The sequence below is a fragment of the Schistocerca serialis genome, unplaced genomic scaffold (assembly GCF_023864345.2).
Source record: "Schistocerca serialis cubense isolate TAMUIC-IGC-003099 unplaced genomic scaffold, iqSchSeri2.2 HiC_scaffold_1251, whole genome shotgun sequence".
Classification (NCBI taxonomy): Eukaryota; Metazoa; Arthropoda; class Insecta; order Orthoptera; family Acrididae; genus Schistocerca; species Schistocerca serialis.
The window spans coordinates 342,379-367,554 of record NW_026047460.1 but is presented as its reverse complement, the minus strand read 5'-3'; the positions used below and the strand labels follow the sequence as shown (position 1 = coordinate 367,554).

Sequence of the window (25,176 nt, the reverse complement as noted above, 5' to 3'; positions counted from 1 at the left end):
TAAAATCTCTTCCACAGAGAGTAATCACTAATAACACACTACTGTAAAAATGAGAGTAATGCTTAGAACCAGCACACAAGCAAAACATGGATTGTCATAGAAAACCAAAGCCGAGGCTGGCTAGAGACGCAATATGTCCATTGTCGTTAACGAATTTTTGAAACTTTGCCGTGACAACTATAATTATGCTAACTTAAAATAGTAACTAGTTCTGAAATTATGGAAACCTCTTTCAACAGGAAAAAATATCAAAATTACATTGAACATTTAGAAGGAAAAAATGTATACAGTTCTAAAGGCTAAGTAGTTACATTCAGCCACAATCTTTGCACGACTGACACTTTGTGCATGTCTTGGAAATTCAAATGTTGGTCATTATATGACAGTGAGGTTGGTTTAAAAGAGGGCAGAAGGGACCAAATTACAAGGTCATCAGTCCCTTGTTCCTAATAAAACAATGCCACAAGTGTGAGAATAAAACAGATGAGACATATAACACAAAACGGAAAGAAAGGAAAAAATCATAAGAATGAAGGAAAGGCAACAAAGACTAAAAGGAACCAGAGAGGAAAAGAAAACAACAGAGAGATGCTAGAAACAGATGAGAGTAAAACAAGAAAGCAGATTACAATGGCTGCCCACGAAAATAAAAAGGAAAAGCCAGCCACTCTGCAACACATGAAACCTACACCCTAAAAGCCCTAGGGTGGAGGAGACAGAGGGACAAAGATCAAATGATAAAATCCACTCTCACGAATAAAATGTAAAACTAAATCAGCCAATGAGGCACTGTCAGATAAAATGAGCAGCAACGAGTCCGGTAACCCAAGATTTCGTCGCTGAGCAGTCAAAGTGGGACAATGCACCAGAATATGGGCCACTGTCGACCGGGTGCCGCATCGACACTGAGGTGGGTCTTCACAGCACAAGAGGTAACCGTGGGTCACCCAAGCGAGGCCAATACGGAGCCAGCAGAGGATAACTGATTACCTGTGCGCGGCCCGCATGGAAGACATTCGTAGTCTCCTTAATGATACACAGTTTGTTGTGCATACTGTTATGCCAGTCTGCCTCCCAAAGCTGAAAAACAAAGCGGCGTAAGTCAGAACGCAGGTCAGGTTCAGAGATACCCTCCCCAGAAGCGGTTTCCATGTAGCCTGTTTGGCCAGCCTGTCGGCAAGTTTGTTGCCTGGGATGCCGACGTGTCCTGGGTCCACACAAACACCACTGAACAATGGGACCAGTCCAGGGCACAGATGGACTCCTGGATGGAAGCCACCCAAGGATGGCGAGGGTAGCACTGGTCGTTAGCTTGTAGGCTGCTCAAGGTGTCAGTACACAGAAAAAACGATTTCTCAGGGCATGAACAGATATACTGAAGTGAGATATGGCCACCAGCTCTGCAGTAAATACACTGCAGCCATTGGGCAAGAAATGCTGTTCAATATGGCCGCTGTGGAAAAGGCGAAGCCAACATTGCCATCAGCCATCAAGCCACTTCAGAGCTCCAGAACACTTCAAGAATTGAGAGGAAGTGACAGCGGAGAGCCACAGGGTTAACGGAGTACTTAGGACCATGTGAAAGGTCCAGGCGGAGCTTCAGCCTACAGCTACACCACGGAGGTGTACGTGAATGGAACTCGAGGCTAGGTGGTGAAGGGAAGGACTCCAGTTCAGACAGAAGTGATCGCATGCGAACTGCAATCGTTAGCCATGAATTGAGCCACCTATGTGGGAGGTGAACTGCCATGGTTGGTAATTACAATGTTCAGGAGAGCTATGAATGTGTGCAACGTAACTGGCGAGCAGTTGTGCGTCTCTGATCTTCAATGGAGGGACTCAGGCCTCCAGCAGTACATTTGTCACTGGACTCGTCCTAAAAGCTCCTGTCGCTTGTTGAATTCCGCAATGGTGCAATGGGTCAAGCAAATGCAATGCTGAGGGTGCTGCAGAACCATAAATCACACTCCCATAGTCAAGGCTGGATTGAACAAGGGCTCTGTAGAGCTGCAGCAGCGTGGAGCAATATGCACCCCAGTAGGTGTTGCTCAGGCAGTGGAGGGCATTGAGGTGCTTCCAACACATCCATTTAAGGTGATGTAGATGAGGAAGCCAAGTCAAATGAGCATCAAAATCCAGACCTAAGAATCGATGTGTCTCCACTACAGTGAGTGGATCGTCATTAATGTATTAAAGTGCTGGTTCTGGATGAATGTTATGATGCTGACAGAAATGCATGACACACGTCTTAATGGCAGAAAACTGGAAGCCAGGGGCTAGAGCCCATGACTGTGCCTTGTGGATGGCTTCCTGCAGGCGACACTCAGCAACTCCAGTACTGGAGCAGCAGTATGAAATGGAGAAGTCGTCTGCATACAGAGAAGGTGAGACAGAGGGGCCTGACAGCTGCTGCTAGACTTAATGGCCACTAAAAATAGAGAGTCACTCAATACAGAGCCCTGCAAGACTCCATTATCCTGGATATGGATGGAACTAGAATAGGCACAAACTTGGACATGGAAAGTACAGAGCGAAGGGAAGTTTTGGATAAAAATCGGGAGGGGCCCCGGAGACCCCACTCATACAATGTGGCAAGGATATGATTTTGGCAGGTCGGGTTGTATGCTTTATGCAAGTCAAAAAAGATGGCAACCACGCGTTGGCGTCTGGAAAAGGCTATGAGGGTGGCAGACTCGAGAGACACAAGATTACCAGTGGTAGAGTGACCCTGGCAGAAGCTGCCCTGACATGGAGCTAGTAGGCCATGTGACCCTAGGACCCAACCCTACCGTCGACAAACCATACAATCCAGCAGCTTACAAAGAACATTGGTGAGGCTGCTGGGCTGATAGCTATCAACATAAAGCGGGTTTTTACCGGGTTTGAGCACCAGAATGATGGTGCTCTCCTGCCACTGCGATGGAAAGACGCCATCGCACCAGATCCGGTTGAAGATGACGAGGATATTTCGCTTGTAGTCAGATGAGATGTTTTTAATCATCTGGCTGTGGATCCTATTAGGCACAGGAGCTGTGTCCAGGCAATGTGCAAGGGCACAGAGGAACTCCCACTCTGTAAATGGGGTGTTATAGGATTCACTGTGGCATGTAGTGAATGAGGACTTTCCCTTACAGCCGCCATTTGAGAGTGCAAAAGGCTGTAGGGTAATTCTCCGATGTAGAGGCTCAAGCAAAGTGCTCGGCAATCACATTAGCATCAGTAGATAACACGCCATTTATGTTAACATCGGGAACACCTGTTTGAGTGTGGTACCTGAAAAGATGTTTGATCATTGCCCAGACTTTGGAAGATGACATATGGCATGCAATGGTCGAAACATATCTATCCCAACACTCCGGCTTCTGTTGTTTGATAAGTTGGCGAATGCAGGCATGGAGCTGTTTAAGAGCTACGAGGTGCTCCACGGCAGGGTGCCGCTTATGCCACTGTAGAGCTCGCCGATGCTCCTTAATTGCTTCAGCGACTTCCGGTGACCACCAACTGACTGCCTTACGCCAGGGGCACCCTAAAGAGCGAGGGATCACGTTTCATACCACAGAAACAATTGTTGTAGTCACCTGCTCAACCATCACATCAATGTTACCGTGTGGGGGAGATTCAATGGTGACAGCAGAGGTGAAAGTTTCCCAGTCCGCCTTGTTTAAAGCCCATCTGGGCAGGCGACCGTGGGCCTGATGCCGGGGCAGTGACAGGAAGATGGGGAACTGGTCACTACTACACAGGTTGTCACATGCTCTTCAGTGGATAGATGAGAGAAGTCCTGGGCCGCAAATTGATATATCAATGGCCGAGTAACTACCATGAGCCACACTGATTTGTGTGTCGGCCCCAGTATTTAAGAGGCAGAGGTCGAACTGAGACAGAAAAATTTCGACGTCTCTGCCTCTGCCAGTAAGCATGGTGCCGCCCCACAAGGGGTTATGGGCATTAAAATATCTCCCAAAAGTAGGAAAGGTTTAGGGAGTTGACCAATCAGTGCAGCTAATACATTCAGGGGTACTGCACCAGCTGGAGAAAGATATACATTGCAGACAGTTATTTCCTGTGTCGTCCTTATTCTCACAGCCACAGCTTCAAGGGAGGTTTGAAGGGGCACAGTGTCACTACAGACTGAGTTTAGGACATAAACGCAAACTCCACCTGACACTAGACAATAGTCACTACGGTTCCTGTAATATCCCTTATAGCCGCAGAAGGAAGGGGTCCACATTGCCAGGAACCAGGTTTCCTGGGGGGCAATGCAGATAGCAGGTGTAAAGCTTAACAGGTGCCGTAAGTCAGCCAGGTGGTGGAAAAAACTGCCACAGTTCCACTGGCGGATGATATCATCGTGGGACTGGGAAGGCATGGATATTCAGTGAGGCAGTTTACGCCTCAGAGTCACCTGCTGCCACCAACTTATTGCCTGAGCAGTCTATATCCATTGTGTCTGAGGATCTGGCAAGATCTAGGTCCTCAGCAGACACCAGAATCTCCACCCTATCCTCAGATGAAGAGCTTGCAGGTAGCAGTAGTGAGTGTGCCACCACAATTTCCTTGGTCTTAGGGGACTGCTTTTTGGGTTTCTCTCGCTGCTCCTTGGGTTTCTGCAGCTGGGAGGACTTCACTGATTCAGTCTCCGGGACTGAGGATGAGCATGAAGCCCTAGGACCAGCTGCTTTTGGGTTCTTCAGCCACTGTCGGGTGTCGTCTTTCCCACTAGCAGAAACATGGGAAAGGAGTGACCAAAGGGACCCCTTCCTAGCGAGAGGAGCCTAAAAAGACTTATGCTTCTCCAGTGCAGAAGTGTGGACTGATATCCCCGATGGTTGTGGGGAGAGAGGGGGGGCTGTTGCTCCCAAAGTAGGTGCTTTAAGTGCTGGAAGTTCGGCCATATGTCTTCTCGCTGTACTTCCAGCATCACATGTCAAGATTGCAGATGCCCATCACTTCCCAATACTCCATGTGCCCTACTTCCCATCTGTGTCAACTACGGAGAGCACCATTTGCTTTGCTCGCCTGACTGCAGGATTCTCCAGAAAGAAGCAGGAGCAATAGGGAGGGAAATGCCCCCCCACCATCAAGGGGGCAGGTGTAGTCTCCCGGCTCTGAGAGGTGACTGGGGTTGGCGGAGCTGATGGTGCCAGAACTGTTGTAGCGGCGGCATAAGAGGATTTCATACGTACATGATGCTGGCGTTCAAATTCTCTCTTAGCCTCAGTGTAGGTCAGTTGGTCCAGGGTCTTGTACTCCACAATTTTCCCTTCTTTCTGGAGAATCCTGCAGTCAGGTGAGCAAAGCAAATGGTGCTCTCCGTAGTTGACACAGATGGGAAGCAGGGCACATGGAGTATTGGGAAGTGATGGGTGTCCGCAATCTCGACATGTGATGCTGGAAGTACAGCAAGAAGACATATGGCTGAACTTCCAGCACTTAAAGCACAATATTGGGGGAGGGATAGGGCTTTACATCGCAGTGGTAGACGATCACCTTGACCACCTCGGGCAATGCGTCACCCTCGAAGGCCAAGATGAAGGCACCGGTGGCAACCTGATTATCCCTCAGACCCCGGTGGACATGCTGGATGAAATGTACACCTCGCCAATCTACATTGGCGCACAGCTCATCACCATGCTGCAAAAAAAGGTCCCTCTGAAATATGATATTCTGGACCATATTTATTTAAGCTCTTAATGGGTGTAATGGTTACAGAAACATCCCCCAACCTTGTCACAAGTGAGTAACGTCCATGAGTGGGCAGAGGATGCTGTTTTGATCAAGATTGACCCAGATCTCATTTTGGACAATACCTCCACCTCCTCAAAATTGTCCTCTAAATGCTCAATAAAAAACTGAGGCTTCATTTTCATGAAAGATTCCCCATCAGCTCTCGTACATACAAGGTACCGGGGTGAATAAGATACGCTGCCATTCTTAGCCTGACGTTCCTCCCATGGTGTGGCCAGGGAGGGGAATGATTTGGGGTCGTAATTCTGTGCGTTGAATTGAGCTTGTGAATGCTTAGAGACTGCTTCATCGCATGTCTTCTGCCCTGACGCCACCCAGCTGCAGCAAAGGCCACCGGCTGGCAATTCTCCAAACTATACCCATGAAAACTGCGAAGTGATGCTGTGTTTCTATGCAACGTTTTGTTCATGGATGATGCATTATTCACCAATGTTGCACAACTTGTTCTTCATAATAAAGCCCTACTGGTCACTTCCATATATACTTTGGCTGAAAGGACTTGATAAACAACAGCCTCAGTCTGTCAATGCGTGGTGTGGGCTTTCCAAGAATCCCTTCAATGATCCTTGTTTTGTTGATGGAACTCTAAACAGCCACAAATAGCTATAGTTCCAAACAGATATGTTGCCTTGACACACACAAGACAATCCATGTGGTACCAACCTGACAGGCATCCCACCCATTCCATGCAAATATTTACTGATTTTTCTATGAAAACGTTTGGAGATTGTTGGATTTGTTGCTCAGGATACAAAAAAATCATCTACTTTTCACACTTCTGGACCTGCATGTGTGGAAAATTTATACCCATGTTCTATAAGACTACACCGACGATGCTTCAACACATGAAATGCTGTACAACACTTGCCTGTGCTGCAATAAGCCCAGATAAGATTCAGCAATCAGCATCGTCTGCTTGGAATCACTTTATGATGTATATCAACACTCAAGGTCAATACTTTAAGCATTTGATATGACAGTCACAACAACAAACATACAAACTGTACTTCAGTTAACTTTTTGCTTCCATTTGGTACAACAGAGCAGATATTTGTGGGTCCTCTTCTCCTGGTGGCAGGATGGTGGCATTCCGCACTTATCCTGATATTATTTTATAAAGTTCCACACAAGTTAAGTCGTTGAAGGCCTCATTGGAAGGCTCTTTCCAATGCCAAAGGAAAAATTACACAGTTTATAAAAAGAGGTCAGTATCATAATTTGGCAACTACAAATGTAAAAAATTACTTGTGAATGTCAGGAAATTAGGCACACTGTCCACTACGACTCAACAAAAACTGAACCTTGACATTTGCTCCTTCAGAATATATTTTGGGTAGTCTGTCTTAGAAGCCTCAACCTGTGCAAATGACCTGACAGACAACGCCTGTGGCTCTACAACACTGTTTGGAGATAACATGGATGTGTACACTATAAGGAAACATTACTGATGATCTGTGTGTGATGCAGCTGATCCTATACATAATGAAATCTAATGTGATGTAATGATGCAGCTGATCCTATACATAATGAAATGTAATGTAATTTGTATAAATATACAGAAAGACTAAATATTACTAGACTTTGTGATCAGTAATCAGTCACTGTCATCTGTAAAACCAGCATATATTCCACAGTAGCCACCTGGGATGATTTAAGGTAAAAGATCCACATCTACATGTATACTCCTCAAGACACCATTCAGTACAGGGTATAATTGTCATTCTGTTTCATGTTCCACTTGAAAAGGAGCAAGGCAAAAAAAGTAAGAGCCTTGATTTCTCTTACCTTTCCTTTGCATTCCTTCTCAAGATGTTTGTTAATGGCAGTAGGATTCTTCTGCAGTCAGTGACAAATGCTGGTTCTCTAAACTTTCAACAGCATTACACACACACACACACACACACACACACACACACACACACACACACACACACACACACGTGTTCCTCCCTGTACGAATTCCCATTTCAGTTCAAGAGCATTTCCATAATATTTGCACATTAATCAAACCTATGTACCTATCCATAACAAATCTAGCAGCACACCTCTGAACTGCTTTGATGTCTTTCTTTAATCTCACTTGGTGCAAATCCCCTACATCCAAGAATGGGTCACCCCAACATGTTCTATATACAATGTCCTTTACAGATCAGCTCCACTTTCCTAGAATTCTCCCAATATAATGAAGTCTAGCATTTTCTTACAACTGACACATACTCATTTCATTTCATGTAATTTGCAATGTTACATCTAAATATTTAATCAATGTAACTGTGTGAAGCAACACACCACTAAAACTATTCAAACATTACAGGATAGTTTTTCCTAGTCATGTGCATCAGCTTACATTTTCCTACATTTAGAGCAAGCTGTCAATAATTACACTGAAGATAAACTCTGACCAAGTCATCCCGAATTCTCCTACAGTCACTCAATGACGACATTTCCCACATACTACAGCATCATCAGCAAACAGTTGCAGATTGCTGCTCACCCTATCCATCAGACCATTTATGTATATAGAGAACAAGAGTGATGCTATTACACTGCTCTGAACACTCAAGAAAATACCTTTGTCTCTGATGAACATTCACCATCCAGACATACTGTGGTCTATTAACTGAAAAGTCTTCAAGCCATTCACATATCTCAGAACATAGTCCCTATGCTGGGACCTTCATTAACAGTCTGCAATGAGACACTGTGTCAAATGCTTTCCAGAAACCTAAGAAAATGGAACCTGCCTGGGACCCTTCCACCACGGTTGGTGTTCGCCGAATTCTTCTTGGGCGGATTTCAATATCTTCCTATGATTCTGCTTCACTTTCATTTTTTTGATATCCAATGTCTTTTTCCCAATCGGCCAAGTCATCCGGAACATCAGACAAGACGTCCGCGCATTCGTCATAACTGCCCTATCGTCTCCTTCATCCGCCATGATGAAAGGGCACAAGTACTTACAAAAACAAAAAACTTGTTGACGTGTGTAACTTATTGTTACCTAAACAAAACACCAACAGAATGCAAAAGATATTAAAGTGCAGTCACCAGCCACTGTGCGATACTAAGCTCACGACACCACTGTAGTGTCGCCGGCCGTTGACCGCTTTTTTGCGCACGACACCACTGTGGTTTCGCTGGACGACAGTGTTAACTTGCAAACTGCTAAGGTATCATCATTTGTTGGAAACTTTAGTAGCTCTCCAAGTACTTTTTCTTTTGCTTTTTGTCGCAGATTTCACTTGGAATGCATCAGAATGGTAACAGGTCAGAAGAAGGTACAATTTGTCACCTCACAGAATCCATATCTGTCACAATGGTACTGTAGAATTATCGATATCAGTATGGGAGGGCACCATTGGCAAAAACAAGCTTAATGAGCTGGTTCCAAATTTTTGAAGTGACAGGCAATGTCCGACTTTCATCAATGTGACATCCCTGTGTCTCATGCATGTGGTAACAAAAAGCAAGCTGAATTTCAAGATAGCCCGCAGTAGTCAATTTGCCATGCACCATGCAAATTGTAGGAAGCAAGATCAATTGTCCATAAAATGGAAACTGTAGTGTCACATTAGCATTACAAAGTGCAAATGGTACAAGCATTATAGCTGAACGATTGTCCTCTGCTATATGCACTTGCGTGTCATATGCTGGCCTCCGTAGATGATGACAATGTCTACTTGAAAAAGTACCCTTTTCAGATGAAGCAATGCTCTGACTTCTGGACATATGACTCATCATAACATTATGATTTTGAGCTCTGAAAACACGTGAGCACACCCATGATAGCCCAGAACTGGCCCTCTTCTCTTTGTAGAGCAAATTGTAATGGGAAATGTTTAGCTGGAAATACTCTAACAGTTCCTGCGACCACAACTGAAGAGCTGCAGCCATCCATAATCAAACATGATGGCACCCAAATGTCAGAGTTCGAATGTACTGGATGTGCCAAATGACAGATTTCCTGACAGGCAGATGGGTCATGATGGTCTCAGAAGATGGCCATGTCTCTAATAGTTTTCAAGTTACAATTTTTTTTTTTTTTTTGAAACAATAGAGGGCTTTATGGATATGCTGCAGTTTTTTCAGCCAATCAGGACTTTGCACTGGGTGAGACATTTGCGATACTTCCAAGCTAAGTAAGGTGCCAATGGCGAAGAATATTCTTTGCAAAACCGAACTGGTATTCCATCGGAACTGGTGATTTATTTGTTTTCAACTTTTCCAGTTGCTTCTTAATGCCAGGGATGAATATTTCTATGTCCTCCACGTGAAACTGTCAAACGGTGGTATATCTGTATGATCCTACTGTGCGAATGATTTTTTTAACATGAGATTTAAAATTTCAGCTTCCCTTTTACTGTCTTCTGTTGTTACAGCAAATTGATCTACAAATGGCTGAATTCTGTGAGGAATGCAAAACCCAGAGTTAGATTTACTGGAAGATTGCTAAGTAAAACCTGCACATGTAAGAGGTCACGTGCAGAGGATTTGTTTGGCCAGTTCTTGAATACTGTTCAACAGTCTGTGAACTTTGCCAACTTGGATTACTGGAAGAGAGAACAATCAAAGAAGACAGGTGCAGTTAGTCAGTCACTGTGACAAAACCACAGATATGCTCAATAAGGTATAGCAGGAAAAGGAAAAGCTTCACTCACAAAATTTTTAGGACACCCGTTCCAAAAACCTATTACTGCCTTCAATACATCTCTTGTAATGATCACAATGGTAAAACTCGAGAAATTCAGCCTTACGTAGGGAGGTGTCAATAACATTTCTACTCACATACGATCTGTAAATATAACAGAAAAGATGGAAAATTATTCAAGTACACTATGTATTCTTTACCACTCATCTTATGGTTGGTTGTAGAGTAATTATGAAGTTATATGCATTAATAATAATAAATTAACACTCAATTTATGATAAATGGAAACACTGTTGACAAAATTACGTTTAAACCATTTTAAGGATGATTGGGTTTAAGATCTTTTACACAATGGGACATTAAGAGATGGAGCAAAATTAGCAACGATATTGATCATTTCTAAGCAGAAATTTATCCTGGCAGTGGGAACAAACTAGAGCACCTCTAATACAAATGTCTTTACTGAAGAAACATGGGTAGCATAACTAGTGTGTGTTTATATATATTATCAGATGCAAGCTTTTGGAGCCAGTGGCTTTTTCTTTAGGCAGAAGGGTTGAAGGGGAAGGAAGAGGGGTGAAGGTAAAGAAGTGAAGAGGTCTAGGAAAATAGGTAGATTTCGGGAAAGTCACCTAGAGTCGTGGGTCAGGGGAGACTTACCGTACGGGATGAGAAGGAAAGACTGATTGTTGGGGACTGCATCTGATGAGATTTGAAAACCTGATAGCTTGAAGGTGGAAGACAGGGTAATATTCAAGGCAGAGATTACTGCTAAAACATAATGCATGAGTTAATAAGAGTGAAAAGCTAAGCGCATTGTATGTAACAGAGGTGGGAGGGGGCCGATGAAAAATAGATGCGCAAGAAAATAAAAGATGTAGAAAACTAAAATGGAGTGAAGAAAGGAGTAGTTACTGTGAAGAAATGCTGAGATGAAAGGAATTAACGTAAATTAAGGCCAGGTGGGTGGCGAGAGCCAAGGACACGTTGCAGTGCTAGTTCCCATCTGTGGAGTTCTGAGAAACTGGTGGCTGGAGGAAAAATCCATACGGTATGTGGGGTTAAACAGGGACAGAGGTCACGACTGTCGTGTTGTAGAGCTTGCTCTGCAACACGATATTGCGTGTTTCCAGTATACACCCTATGCCTATGCCCATTCATCCTAATTGATAATTTGGTGGTAGTCATCCCGGTGTAGAAGGCCGAACAGTGTTTAAATAACACCTGGTATATGATGTGTCGTTTTACAGGTGACTCTCCCTTTGATAGTGTATATTTTTCCAGCTGGTATAGGTAGTGATAGGAGGGTGCATAGGGCAAAGGCAACTCTTGCAGTGGGGACAGTCACTGGGGTAGGAGCCATTTGGTAGGGAGATGGGTGCAGAAGGAACATACGGTCTGACAAGGATATTATGAAGATTGGGAGGGTGACAAAAAGCTGTTCTGGGTGTGGCATGCAAAATCCCACACAGAATGGATCACACCTCAGGCCATGATTTTATGAAGTCATGGCCTTGTCGAAGTAGCCGATTGATACATTCCAGACCAGGATAACACTGAAACACCTTCAGTGCACACCACTGGTCACCCACCTCTTATTAACTGATGCACAATGTTTAATCTGTAATCTCTGTTTTGCATATTACTCTGTCTTCCACCTTTAAGCTCTCAGGTTTTCAAATCTCGTCTGATGCACTCCCCGACAATCAGTCTTTCCTTCTCATCCTGTCCAGTAAGTCTCCCCTGGCCCATGGTTCTGGGTGACTTTCCTGAAATATATTCCTTTTCCTGAACCTCCAGTCCTTTTCCTTCACCCCTCTTCCTTCCTCTTCAACTCTTCTGCCTCAATAAGGCGTCACTGTCGCAGCCCATTGTCATATCATAACCTTCATTAATTTAAGTATCAAGTGTAATTGGATATGCTATCCAACCCAAATTTAGTTTCTAATCAAATGTGGCTGATATCTCGTGTAACTTACCTTCCCAGATACAGTCTCTCCATCGTAAAAAAGATAATGTCTCTCTTTTTTCCCATCCTCCGACTTGATATATGCCATTTTACCGTTCTCTGTGCCATCTAAAACAATGTCAATCTCAGCACTCTGCCCAAATCTAAAGAAGCTCTGAAATCAGTAATAAATCCACTATTAAAGATAACAATAATAAACTGTAATAGATCATGAAAACACTACAGGTTGAATTAAAGCTCAAAACAATAAATTTCAATGCACTGTACAATACTGAGGCAGGAGTCATTAGCAACTTCCTGAGGGGGTGGGAGTCTTGGAGGGTCTTTTTAGGTAGTGGTGAGGGCAGCGAAACTCTTGTCTCTATGAATCAACTAGAAGAAATTTTTGAAGAAGTTCCACGTAAAGAACAGGTAAAAAAAAAATCATGTGGCAATTTCAAGCATATGGTTACACTGTTTGCGATTTGCGGAAATCAGCAGTGAAGGAATACAGCCCACCTCTCCCCTCTTCCCCATCATTTGACAAAAAGTGCTTAATTTTTGGTCTTCATTACTGGTCAGTCTGTAGCACACATCCACAGGTTGCACCAAGAACTTACCGACAGCATCTATTATAAATACTTGTCCACATGCAAATTTTTGCAGTTTCTTTTACTGTAAAGTACCAGTAAGACAAAACATGGCCGAAGACCTTCATATGTTCAAAGTTGATCTTACGCCCTATCACAAAGCTATGCTCTGCTATGGCTGACTGTACAACCTTTCTTAACACACTGTGGCACTTGTGTTATGTAATTTGACAGCACATGCATTGTTTTACTTTTATTACTTTCAGTGCATTCATAAGTCGCATTGCACATGTATGCCACACACTCTTAAACCAAGGTCGTATTTCACTGAATGCAACATTTCTTTAATTTTCGATGCTTGCTACAAAAGTTTTGCACTGTGTGATCAAAAGTATCCGGTACCTGGCTGAAAATGACTTAAAAATTTGTGGTGCCCTCCATCGGTAATGTTGGAATTCAATATGGTGTTGGCCCATCCTTAGCCTTGAAGACAGCTTCCACTCTCACATGCACACGTTCAATCAGGTGCTGGAAGGTTCATTGGGGAATGGCAGCCCATTCTTCATGGAGTGCTGCACCGAGGGAGAGGTATCGATGTTGATCGGTGAGGCCTGGCACGAAGTCAATGTTCCAAAACATCCCAGAGGTGTTCCATAGGATTCAGGTCAGGACTCTGTGCAGGTCAGTCCATTACATGGATGTTATTGTTGTGTAACCACTCTGCCACAGGCCGTTCATTATGAACAGGAGCTCGATTATGTCTGATGATGCAATCGCCAATCCTAAATTGCTCTTAAACAGTGGGAAGGAAGAAGGTGCTTAAAACATCAATGTATGCCTGTGCTGTGATAGTGCCATGCTAAAGAACATGAAAAACAGGACCATGCCATAACACCACTGCCTCCGAATTTCACTGTTGGCACTACACACACTGGCAGATTACGTTCACCGGACATTTGCCGTACTCACTCCGTGCCATCGGATTGCCACATTGTGTAGCGTGATTTGTTACTCCACACAACATTTTTCCACTGTTCAGTTGTCCGATGTTTACATGATGGGTGGCTTATGAGCAGACGCTCGACTATGAAATCCAAGTTTTCTCACCTCACACCTAATAACTGTGAGAGTACTTGCAGTGGATCCTGACGCAGTTTCGAATTCCTGCATGATGGTCTGGACTGACGTCTGCCTATTACACATTACAACCCTCTTCAACTGTCAGCAGTCTCTGTCAGTCAACAGACGAGATCGCCTGTACGTTTTTGTGCTGTACGTGACCCTTCAAGTTTCCACTTCACTATCACATCAGAAACAGTGGACCTAGAGATGTTTAAGAGTGCGAATATCTCGCGTACAGACGTGTGACAAGTGACATTCAACACCTGACCACATTCGAAGTCTGAGTTCCATGGAGTGGCCCATTCTGCTCTCTCATGATATCTAATGACTACTGAGGTCGCTGATATGGAGTACCTAGTAGTAGGTGGCAGCACTTTGCACATAATATCAAAAACGTGTGGATTTTGGGGTGTCTGGATAATTTTGATCATGTAGTGTATAATGTCATTTTTGCTAAACAAACATTCTACCTTACTTGGAGTTGCTCAGTAAAATGGAAGGAGTGCTGTGGGCCTATTTTTCTATGGAATGAATGGGTTCACACATTTTTTTCTTTGCTAATGGACATAATTTGGTACTGCTTGTATATGTTCTTTTAAACACAGCCTTCAAATATTTTAAACCAGATTTCAGGTTCATGTGATAGAAAATTGTCTGAATTCTAAATACGAAATGATCAGGTCAAAATTATTCTTTGCAGATATTGGGAACAGCATTTATTTAGATAAATAAGCTATAGGTTGGCTTTCTGTACACACAGTAGTCCAGTGATCATTTGACTCTCATTCAACCAACATGTCCAAGATCAGCAACTCCTTTTTCTGTTTACTTCTATCATTAACCTGCTGTTTGGATGAATGGAATTAATGTGGAACAAGAACTGGTGTAACGTATCCACAAACTAATAGGAACTGGTTAGATGGGGTGAAACTAAATTTAAAGTCCATTCTTCACAATCTTTAATGTAGAAGTTGTCAATTGCTGGTGATTCAAATCTATGACTGTGATATCAATCATTTGGGTAATGTTTCACACTGTAAAGAGAATAAATTGGCATCAAAATGTGTCAGGAAAGTTTGACAATGGCAAATGTGAAGTGGTCTGCTAAAAGAGCCAATGCGTCGATATAAAAGATATCGCATTCATGATCACTACAGTCTCATTTAGAAATAGCTGCATGCTTTTGAATTAATGGTATGATGGTTACAGAGGGCGACCACAGGCACCAGTACCTCAGTAACATATTTTGCCAACCCTTAAGTAGAAGGTGCAATAACACTGACGACTGAAGTGGGTGGTACGCCACCATTGCATAATTTTGGGAAACTGTACATTCTTGGTATAAGGCCTTTAACTACATTGTCAGCAAGGCAGGTATTCTTCAAAAGCAGCTCCATCTTTCTGATGATTGGAGATGTTAACTGCCTTTTGAGTTACTGGTACATACTGTCAGACAGTAAAATCGACATTTATTTAGGCCTACAGCAATCTGCAGCATTCAGGACCACAATGTCATTACCTTACACTCCAACAATACAACTAATTCATTATTACTATGTACAAAATGGAGCCTTGCCTCTCCAGCTAATCATAGGAATACCATATTATTAGACTATTAGTTCTATAGTTACTCGGGAGTAGCTTCACTGAGATATACTCCAAATTGCCCTATCACTACGATTAAAGTGAGAAATGACCCATAGACAAAAACACACTAGTTCCCATCACCCAAGTAAAACACGAAGAAAGTTGTCCATCAGACAGTTCCTAAGAAATACATACGTTAATGGCACCACAGAGTAAACGGACTGGGAAACTGATGTTGCAATCAACGATCGAGAGTGATGGACCAGAGTGGAGCAAATCACTGAACAATTCAATGCCATAAAGTATGGAATTAGTGTCTCAGTCACTTGCAGAACTAAATTCATATTTTAAAGTGTTACAGGAAAAAAGCACAGGGGAGCTATAGTTGCTACAAAAAAGATGCACAATGATTCACATATCAGAAAGAGGGACAACAAAATGAAATCAATGTGGAAAGTTACTAATAATTATAGACGCAAGCATGAAAATGCAAGTAATAAAATCACCATAAAACACAGAAAGGAAATTGCTGATGATCCACTTCTAACAGCTAATATATTTAATGATCACTGTATTAATGTAGCACAAAACCTTGTCACAAGTAAATATAATCCAAAGACAAAGGAAATAACTCCAATAAATGAAAGGACAATGTACCTATATCCTGTGAGACCCGAAGAAGTACAAAGAGCTGTCAGCAAACTAAAGAGTAAAATGACCTGTGGACTTGTTGATACCCTTGACAAAATTATTAAATATAGTACCAATAATGTTCTCTCTCAACATGTGGACATAATCAATGACTCGTTTGAAAATGGTGTGTTTCCAAGCAAACTTAAGACGTCAACAGTAATACCAGTTTATAAAAGTGGTGACAAGTTTTTACATTAAAAAATTCAGACCACCATCACTACTATCTGCATTTTCAAAAATAAGTGAAAGAATGATGTATAGCAGATTGCTCGATTTCCTAAACAAAAACAAAATTCTTGTAAATGCACCGAATGGTTTCAGAAAAGGCAAATCTATGCAAATGGTTCTCTTCAATTTCCTAAAACACTTTTACGAAGCTACTGAGGACAAGGAACTGACCTGTGGGTAGTTTTCGGACCATTCCAAAGAGTTTGATCTTATAAATCATAATGTACTACTGTCAGAATACATAATTACAGTGTCCATGGTGTTTCTTACGAGTGGTTCAAGCCATATGTAACTGATATGAAACAGACAGCAAATTTCTCAGGATGGTAATGTGTGTCATTCTAATTATTAAAAAAAAAAATAAATAAATAAAATAAAAAAAAATTAAAATTAAAAAAAATTAATTATGGGGTGCCCCAGGGCTCAGTATTGGGACCATTGTCATTCTTGGTTTTATTAATGAACTGCCACAACAATTTTCAACCACCGATACTGTACAATTTACTGATGATACCAGCTGCTTTATAAAAGGTAATAATGATTTTGAGATGCAGCAAAAAATTGACAAAACAGCAGAACTGGCTGGAAATTGTTAAATGATAACTGTCTAGATGTCAATGACAAGACAACTGCATGAACGAACTTCAACCATATAAGGAACAAAAACAGGATCACCATGAAATTCATGTTACCAAACAGTCAAATTCAGTAAAGGAAACACATAAAACTTTTTTGATTATGGGTGGATGAGCTTCTAAGGTGGGAAAAACATGCAGAAACGCTTAACAAAAAACGAAGCAAGTACTGTCAGATATTAAGACTATTCACGTTGGTGTGTAGAATATATGAGTCTGGCGATATACCATCTGACTTTCGGAAAAGCATCATCCACATAATTCCGAAGACGGCAAGAGCTGACAAGTGCGAGAATTATCGCACAATCAGCTTAACAGCTCATGCATCGAAGCTGCTTACAAGAATAATATACAGAAGAATGGAAAAGAAAATTGAGAATGCGCTAGGTGACGATCAGTTTAGCTTTAGGAAAAGTAAAGGGACGAGAGAGGCAATTCTGACGTTACGGCTAGTAATGGAAGCAAGGCTAAAGAAAAATCAAGACACTTTCATAGGATTTGTCGACCTGGAAAAAGCATTCGACAATATAAAAAGGTGCAAGCTGTTCGAGATTCTGAAAAAAGTAGGGGTAAGCTATAGGGAGAGACGGGTGATATACAATACGTACAACAACCAAGAGAGAATAATACGAGTGGATGATCAAGAATGAAGTGCTCGTATTAAGAAGGGTTTAAGACAAGGCTGTAGCCTTTCACCCCTACTCTTCAATCTGTACATCGAGGAAGCAATAATGGAAATAAAAGAAAGGTTCAGGAGTGGAATTAAAATACAAGGTGAAAGGATATCAATGATACGATTTGCTGATAACATTACTATCCTGAGTGAAAGTGAAGAAGAATTAAATGATCTGCTGAAAAGAATGAACAGTCTAATGAGTACACAGTATGGTTTGAGAGTAAATCGGAGAAAGATGAAGGTAATGAGAAGTAGTAGTAATGAGAAGAGTGAGAAACTTAACATCAGGATTGATGGTCACGAAGTCAATGAAGTTAAGGAATTCTGCTACCTAGGCAGTAAAATAACCAATGATGGACGGAGCAAGGAGGACATCAAAAGCAACTCGCTATGGCAAAAAAGGCATTTCTGGCCAAGAGAAGTCTACTAATATTAAATACCGGCCTTAATTTGAGGAAGAAATTTCTGAGGATGTACGTCTGGAGTACAGCATTCTATGGTAGTGAAACATGGACTGTGGGAAAACCGGAACAGAAGAGAATTGAAGCATTTGAGATGTGGTGCTATAGACGAATGTTGAAAATTAGGTGGACTGATAAGGTAAGGAATGAGGAGGTTCTACACAGAATCGGAGAGGAAAGGAATATGTGGAAAACACTGATAAGGAGAAGGGACAGGATGATAGGACATCTGCTAAGACATGAGGGAATGACTTCCATGGTACTAGAGGGAGCTGTAGAGGGCAAAAACTGTAGAGGAAGACAGAGATTGGAATACGTCAAGCAAATAATTGAGGACGTAGGTTGCAAGTGCTACTCTGAGATGAAGAGGTTAGCACAGGAAAGGAATTCATGGCGGGCCGCATCAAACCAGTCAGTAGACTGATGAAATAAAAAAAAAAAGGCATCCATGCATAGTATACTGAGGTATAGTATAACACTCTGGGGAAATACCTCTTTTGCAAAGCAGTCTTTTAAATGTCAAAAAAAAGTTGTAAGATTAATAAGTGATGTTGCTTACAGAGAATCATGTAGAGGTATCTTTCAGGAAATAAAAATCATGACCTTACCATCAATATTTAGATCTGAAAGTACCTGTTCCATTAAAAACCACCAAGTTTCAGCTTGGAGTAGTGAGATCCACATTTATCAAACAACGAACAGGAATGATTATCATAGGGATGTGCACAGAAAATCAATATATCAGGACAGTGTTGTTTATAGTCCAGTGCCGTATAACATAAAAATACCTAACATTACAATATTTAAAAAAGAACTAAAAAATCTACTAATTAACAACAGCTTCTACAGCATCAACTAATATCTGGAATTTTGCTCAAATCTGTAGGTCTGCCTCATAACCTCTCTAAACAAAAACTCATAATTATCTAAGTATTCCTACATAAAACTAAACTACTGTCATCAATGTACATATATATAATTATGCACCCAACCTTCATACCATATGTTCCTATACCTGTTTAACTACAGTACTGGTATTTAAAAATTTTAGTAAAATCAACCAAGGCATTATTTTATCTGTAAGTACGTATATAATTTTATAATCTAATTAAGTAGAATAAGGTTTTTGTTATAAAATGTGTAGGTAAGAATGATAAAATTTTGTATATGGTGTAAATATATAATATTTGATGCTGTTTTGTACTTTTACATGTCCAGTATTGTGAATGCGATAATATGGACACTAAATAAATAAGTCCTGGGGGAAATAGCTAAAATCCACTTGCCTCAGACCCAGGTTTAACATTTCTACTCTAAAGTTCTGTCTATTTAAAAATTCACCCAGATGCCAATTATTTTAATGGATTCGGTTTCAGATGACAACTGGAATGTTATAATCACATTCAAGTGGAGAATTTAAATACTTTTTTCTCCTACAGTTTCATCAATTTTATAACAAAAACCAGTCAGTATACATATCTATAGTGGCTCAGATTTCAAACAAGGACTGGTTCTTCTCACACTGGTCCCCAGTTATATTTCCTACTAACAGAAATATTTGCAGCACGTTTTAGTTATTTCAAACAACAGCTCCCTGGATACCAAATGAGAGGCTGCATTGGTATTCCAAGATGTGCGACAACCACAATCTTCCCATAAGGTAAATACAATATTCAATAAAATGTCATGATCTGACACAGCTGTTACTCTCCAGGAACACAATGAACTATGCACCCGTCTCATAGTTAGTTTCATATCCCATGAATCATTTGCATTATGAATCTTAATCCAAATATTTTACATATTATCACAACAATGTGACTTGCATCGGAACTACCACAATTATGCTCCAGCTGACTGAAACAAAAACAAATCTCAAAGTACAAGTTTACTCAAGAAATAAATTAGGTGTACCAATTAATATATCTAATAGACCAACAGTTTAGAAAGTCAATCTTTTCAACTTATATATGATCACAAATTACATTATTACTATCATCATCTACAGTTGACATGAATGGTGGTCAATTTTTTTCTCTGCTGAATACTTTACTCTTTCTGGGTCACAACAACATTCACTGAATAACTTCTTTTATTACTAAAATTACCTGTACGTTAATGCTACTGTTTACAAACTGAAAGCAGTCATTAGCAACAAGCTTCACAAGTCAATAGTTTTCTGTGTCCACTTTGGTGAATACAACATTAGGTTATTATTATTATCTAAAAATAGAGCAAAAATTTTGAACTAAAAATTACACATTTCTTAGTGAGATGATCTGCAAAATTATCAGGAACCAATATTCACAATCAGCGATATTAAATTTTCAGTTGGTTCAATTGTCAGAAGCTCCATGGAATTTTATTGTTTGTGGTGATTCCAGATGTAACAGGAATAAATGTCCAGTTTACAATTTTAAGCTCAGTTCATTAAAATACGTATCTGCTGCTACCCCAATGTGCTCTCAGACATGCCCAATATTTATTCTCACTAACTGAGAAAAAGCACATAAGGGGCAACAGCTCTGAAGCAGCAAATAAAGGAAATCAACCTCTTTATCCAACATAATTGGACCACTTATCGGTGAATTTTGTCAGTGAAGCAGTTTCAAAATTATGGTTACATCTTATTTATTTTTAGAAACAACTCAACAAGTCCTGTTTACTATCTTGAATGGAAAAGAAATTATATCATAGCAAGAACACACCTATTTGGGCACTAATGTTTTATTTTTTAATGCGTTTACAACTGATAAATTTGAATTTTTTTGTTCGGGTGAACATAAGCTTACATGACACTATTCATCTTGTGCATGTCTGTACTGTTACTGGGCTGTACCCATTTGCACATGACCAACCAAAATCTCATCACAGTCAATGTTTAGCCCACTGCAAATTGACAAACTCTCAGCACTTTATATTCAATTAAAAACTTAAGGGGACAGGTGTCACTGAAACATAAAATTTAAATAACTTAGTGCAAGTTACTAAAGGTAATGCATTATGTAAAAAAATGTAAATACCACCTATAATAACTGTGGTACCTCATGTCAATATTGCATCTAAAATATTAATGGACCACGATCAGTTTCCACACAAAAATTTTACTACACCATTTATACTGTTATGCACCACATTACTTTTGTAGTAAAATTTTGATAAGAAATTTTAACTCATCCCACAACTACATTAACAATACTTACTGCTCCATAAAATTGTATGCAGTCATACATAGTTTTATTGCTCAATACAGAAAGAAAGTAGTATTTTATCCCCTACAATTAAGTGTGAATATATTTATGACAATTTTTGAAACAGTTTTAATATAGAAGTTTTAACTGAAACTATATTAGTCATTTTAATTGAAAATTACATTCCAGAAAGCAAAATAATGACAGCTTGCAACAAGTTTTGTGTTGCATCTTCAGACAACAATAGCAAGACAAGTTGTGTACACCATTAACAATCTACTTTTGTTCTGAAGATCTATTGACACCACAGTGCAACAGCATAACAATACATATCTTCTGGTGCTGCCAACAAATCATCTTTATAGTTGCCCATTAATGTATTGAGAATTCTGATTATAACCAAATCATCTTGCGTGTTAATCCAAAATTTGTCACATAACTTTATATTTTAGTCCAACTCTTATTTTCCAAAAAGGTGTGTATGAAAACTATAGATTTTTCATATTAAATACTTTAATATTTTGGTGAAAAATAAATCACTAGCACAGCTGTAACAGATATATCACATATTATATTTCAAATACATATACAGGAAATAAATTTTTAATTATGGTGAAGTGGGGTAAGTGTAACCATGGGGTTAGTGTAACCACGGCTTATGGTGCCTTAAAGAAGCTGTATTTTTACCTCTGACCTATCACACATTAATTTACTCTTTTCTTTGTTATATTTAATCATAAGTTGTCAAATCTGACATAAATTGGTAATTCATTTTTGGACTTGAATTGACGTCTACATTTTCAAACTGCGAGTGAGTGACATGCTCAGAATTTGGTGGTCTGTCATTTTTGCAGTTTTAAAGATAACTGCACAATTTTTTGGTTACAAACTAACTTTTGCATGACAATTTCAAATATGAGATTCATTTTACTCTACTGATAAAGCTCTTGATATGCCAGGCATGGTTACACTTACCCCAACTTTTTCCCATGTGGGGCAAGTGTAACCAACAGGCTGGGGCAAGCGTAACCTGGGGGGGGGGGGGGGGGGGGGAGGGGGTTACACTTGCCCCAAACAAACTTAGCAGAACAGATTTATTTATTTATTTAAGCCATAACCTTGTTTTTGCTATCACACTAGATCAACTAAACTGGCCTTCCTGTACATATGGATACCAGAATACATGATGTGCTGGATTTGTAGGCCTACTGAGTTTGTGTGAGATATATTTTATTTTTTATTTAAGTCTACTATATTTTTAAACCATGTTTCCGTTTATAAAATATGACACAGTCCGACAGTGTAGTCCCACTGGTAAAACAAAGAAGAAAAGGATTGCACCAGGAGCTGAAGTTATCACTTTTCAAGATGCCATCTATAATAAAAAAGATTTCAAAGGAAACAAGAATAATAAGGCAAAAGCAAAATGAAAAAGCATTATCGACATAAAAGAGGGCTTGGTAATGAAAAGTAAATCTTCCAAACAAAGTGCTCTTACTTTATCCGGAATGGCATTTCGGAATGTTGTGGAGAAAAATCCCTGATTACTCATGTGGGTAACAAGAAAAAAAGACTGGAAGTTGAATCAACAAGTGAAGAAAGTGAAACTGAAGGAGGCCTATCTTTAATAAGTGGTGATGAAGGAAATGGGACCATAATAACACTGGACGATCTCAGGAAAGAAATGATAAACTGTGAAGAAGAAAGAGGGGCAAACTTGTTTGAAGCCAAAGATAAAATTACAGTTGGAAACTATGTTCTGGTAGCTTTTGCAACAAAATGTAAGAAAGTTCATTTTATTGGCCAAGTTACCAAAATTAGTGATTTAGGAGATCCAGAAGTGATTTTCCTCAGATGCAAAAATAAGACAAAGCATGGCACCACATTCTACTGGCCTGATAGAAAAGATGAGAAGGAAGTTCCATCCTCTGATGTCATTTCAGTGCTGCCTGAGCCTACTTTGAGTCGCAGAGGAGACCTGACATTTGGTGTTACATTTGATTCATACAACATTCAGTGACTAAATAATAGTTAGGGCCTAAGTGTGAATACAATAAGTTGAATTAGGGCAGTTTAGCGTTAAACACAAAGTGCCAACAACTTAAGTTCAATTACCATGAAAAATAATAGAAAGTGAACTTATAAAGTGAATTTTTCTTTTCTCTTGATACTAGATATTTTAGTATTTTTGTTAAATTGCCTACCAAAGAAAAAATATTACTTTGATAGAATTTAAACTAATAAATTACTGGCCTAAAACAAAAATCAATCATCTATGAAGCATTCTGTTTCAGTGTTTTATGGTTTAGGCTAACACTTATTTTTTAGTTTAGCTAACATTTTCTGTGTATTTCATAATATACAAAGAGGCGTGTGCAAAAAAGTTCATATCTTGAGTAAAATTTAAGATATTTTAATAATTCAGAAATCCTCAAATTCAGTAAAAATTGGGTAATCAGGTCACTTACCCCAAGTCTCTTTTACAGTGCTCTGTATGGGTACAACAATGCGGGGTTACACTTGCCCCGAACCATGAGGCAAGTGTAACCTCACAACACAAAATTTTGAAAACAATTAATTGACCATATAATTTCTTTTTTCAAAAACGAAATGAAGATTGTTTAAAAGCCAATAAGTCAAACTTTAAGCATGAGAAATTTCAAAATCATATCTTCAATAACAAGTTGGCAATTTGGTGTCAAAGTTGAACTATGCCAAAACGTGGTTACACTTACCCCATTTCACCCTACTTCACTGTAGACAAAATATTTGCGCCAAAACAACACCAAACAGTGACTACTGACTAAAGTCTCTGTATAAACGAAAGATAAGGAACTGTGAACCTTTCGCAGGTTAGCCAACTTAAGGGACCAAAAAGTCATAAAAACGAAACAAATGAGAGCAAAACTTTATTTTTATCATACCGGACTGTGTGCCATAGGGACGTCGTGGTGCATACAGCCACTTTTAAATTCCTCTAATTTTGGTACTTTCTGTGGTCCATTTTCCTGAAAGTAAACTTTTTCTTCCTCAGAAAACTCCAGAGAATTTCTTAGGACAAAAATTAAAAGATCGATTTTTTGGCATTCATGTGCAAGTCTCCTTAATTAATGAATGGAGGAAATTTAAAAAATGCAGCAAATGAAGCAGGTGAAAAAGAATACAAATGTCTAAGAAATGAAATTGACACGAAGTTCCAAATGGCTAAGCAGGAATGGCTAGAGAAAGAATGTAAGGATTCAGAAGCATATTTCACTAGAGGAAAGGTAGATACCATCCACAGGATAATTAAAGAGGGCTTTGAGAAAAGGGAAGCATCTGTATTAATGTCAAGAGCTCAGATGAAAACCAGTCATAACCAAAGAAGGGAAAGCTGAAAGGTGGAAGATACATATAGAAGGTCTATACAAGGGACATGAGGGAAGAGGACATAGATGAGGATGAGATGGGAGATACTGGTATGATACTGCAAGAAAAGCACTGAAAGACCTAAGTCAAAACAAGGCTCCAGAAGTAAACGACATTCCTTCAGAACTACCGATGTCCTTGAGAGAGCCAGCCATGACAAACATATTCCATCTTGTACACAAGATGTGTGAGATGTGTGAAATACCCTTGTGGCGACCATCGACCACCAGTAACTGCCACC

General features: G+C 40.1%; 1 protein-coding gene across 1 annotated transcript in view; it reads right to left on the bottom strand.

Moving 5' to 3' along the window:
- LOC126436882 (vacuolar protein sorting-associated protein 26B-like) overlaps positions 1-25,176 on the bottom strand; it is a 132,927-nt gene that overhangs the window by 44,343 nt on the left and 63,408 nt on the right. Inside the window, 1 exon segment of the mRNA XM_050090474.1 lies at positions 12,376-12,519. Within this exon segment, the coding sequence (XP_049946431.1) occupies positions 12,376-12,519 (144 nt within the window).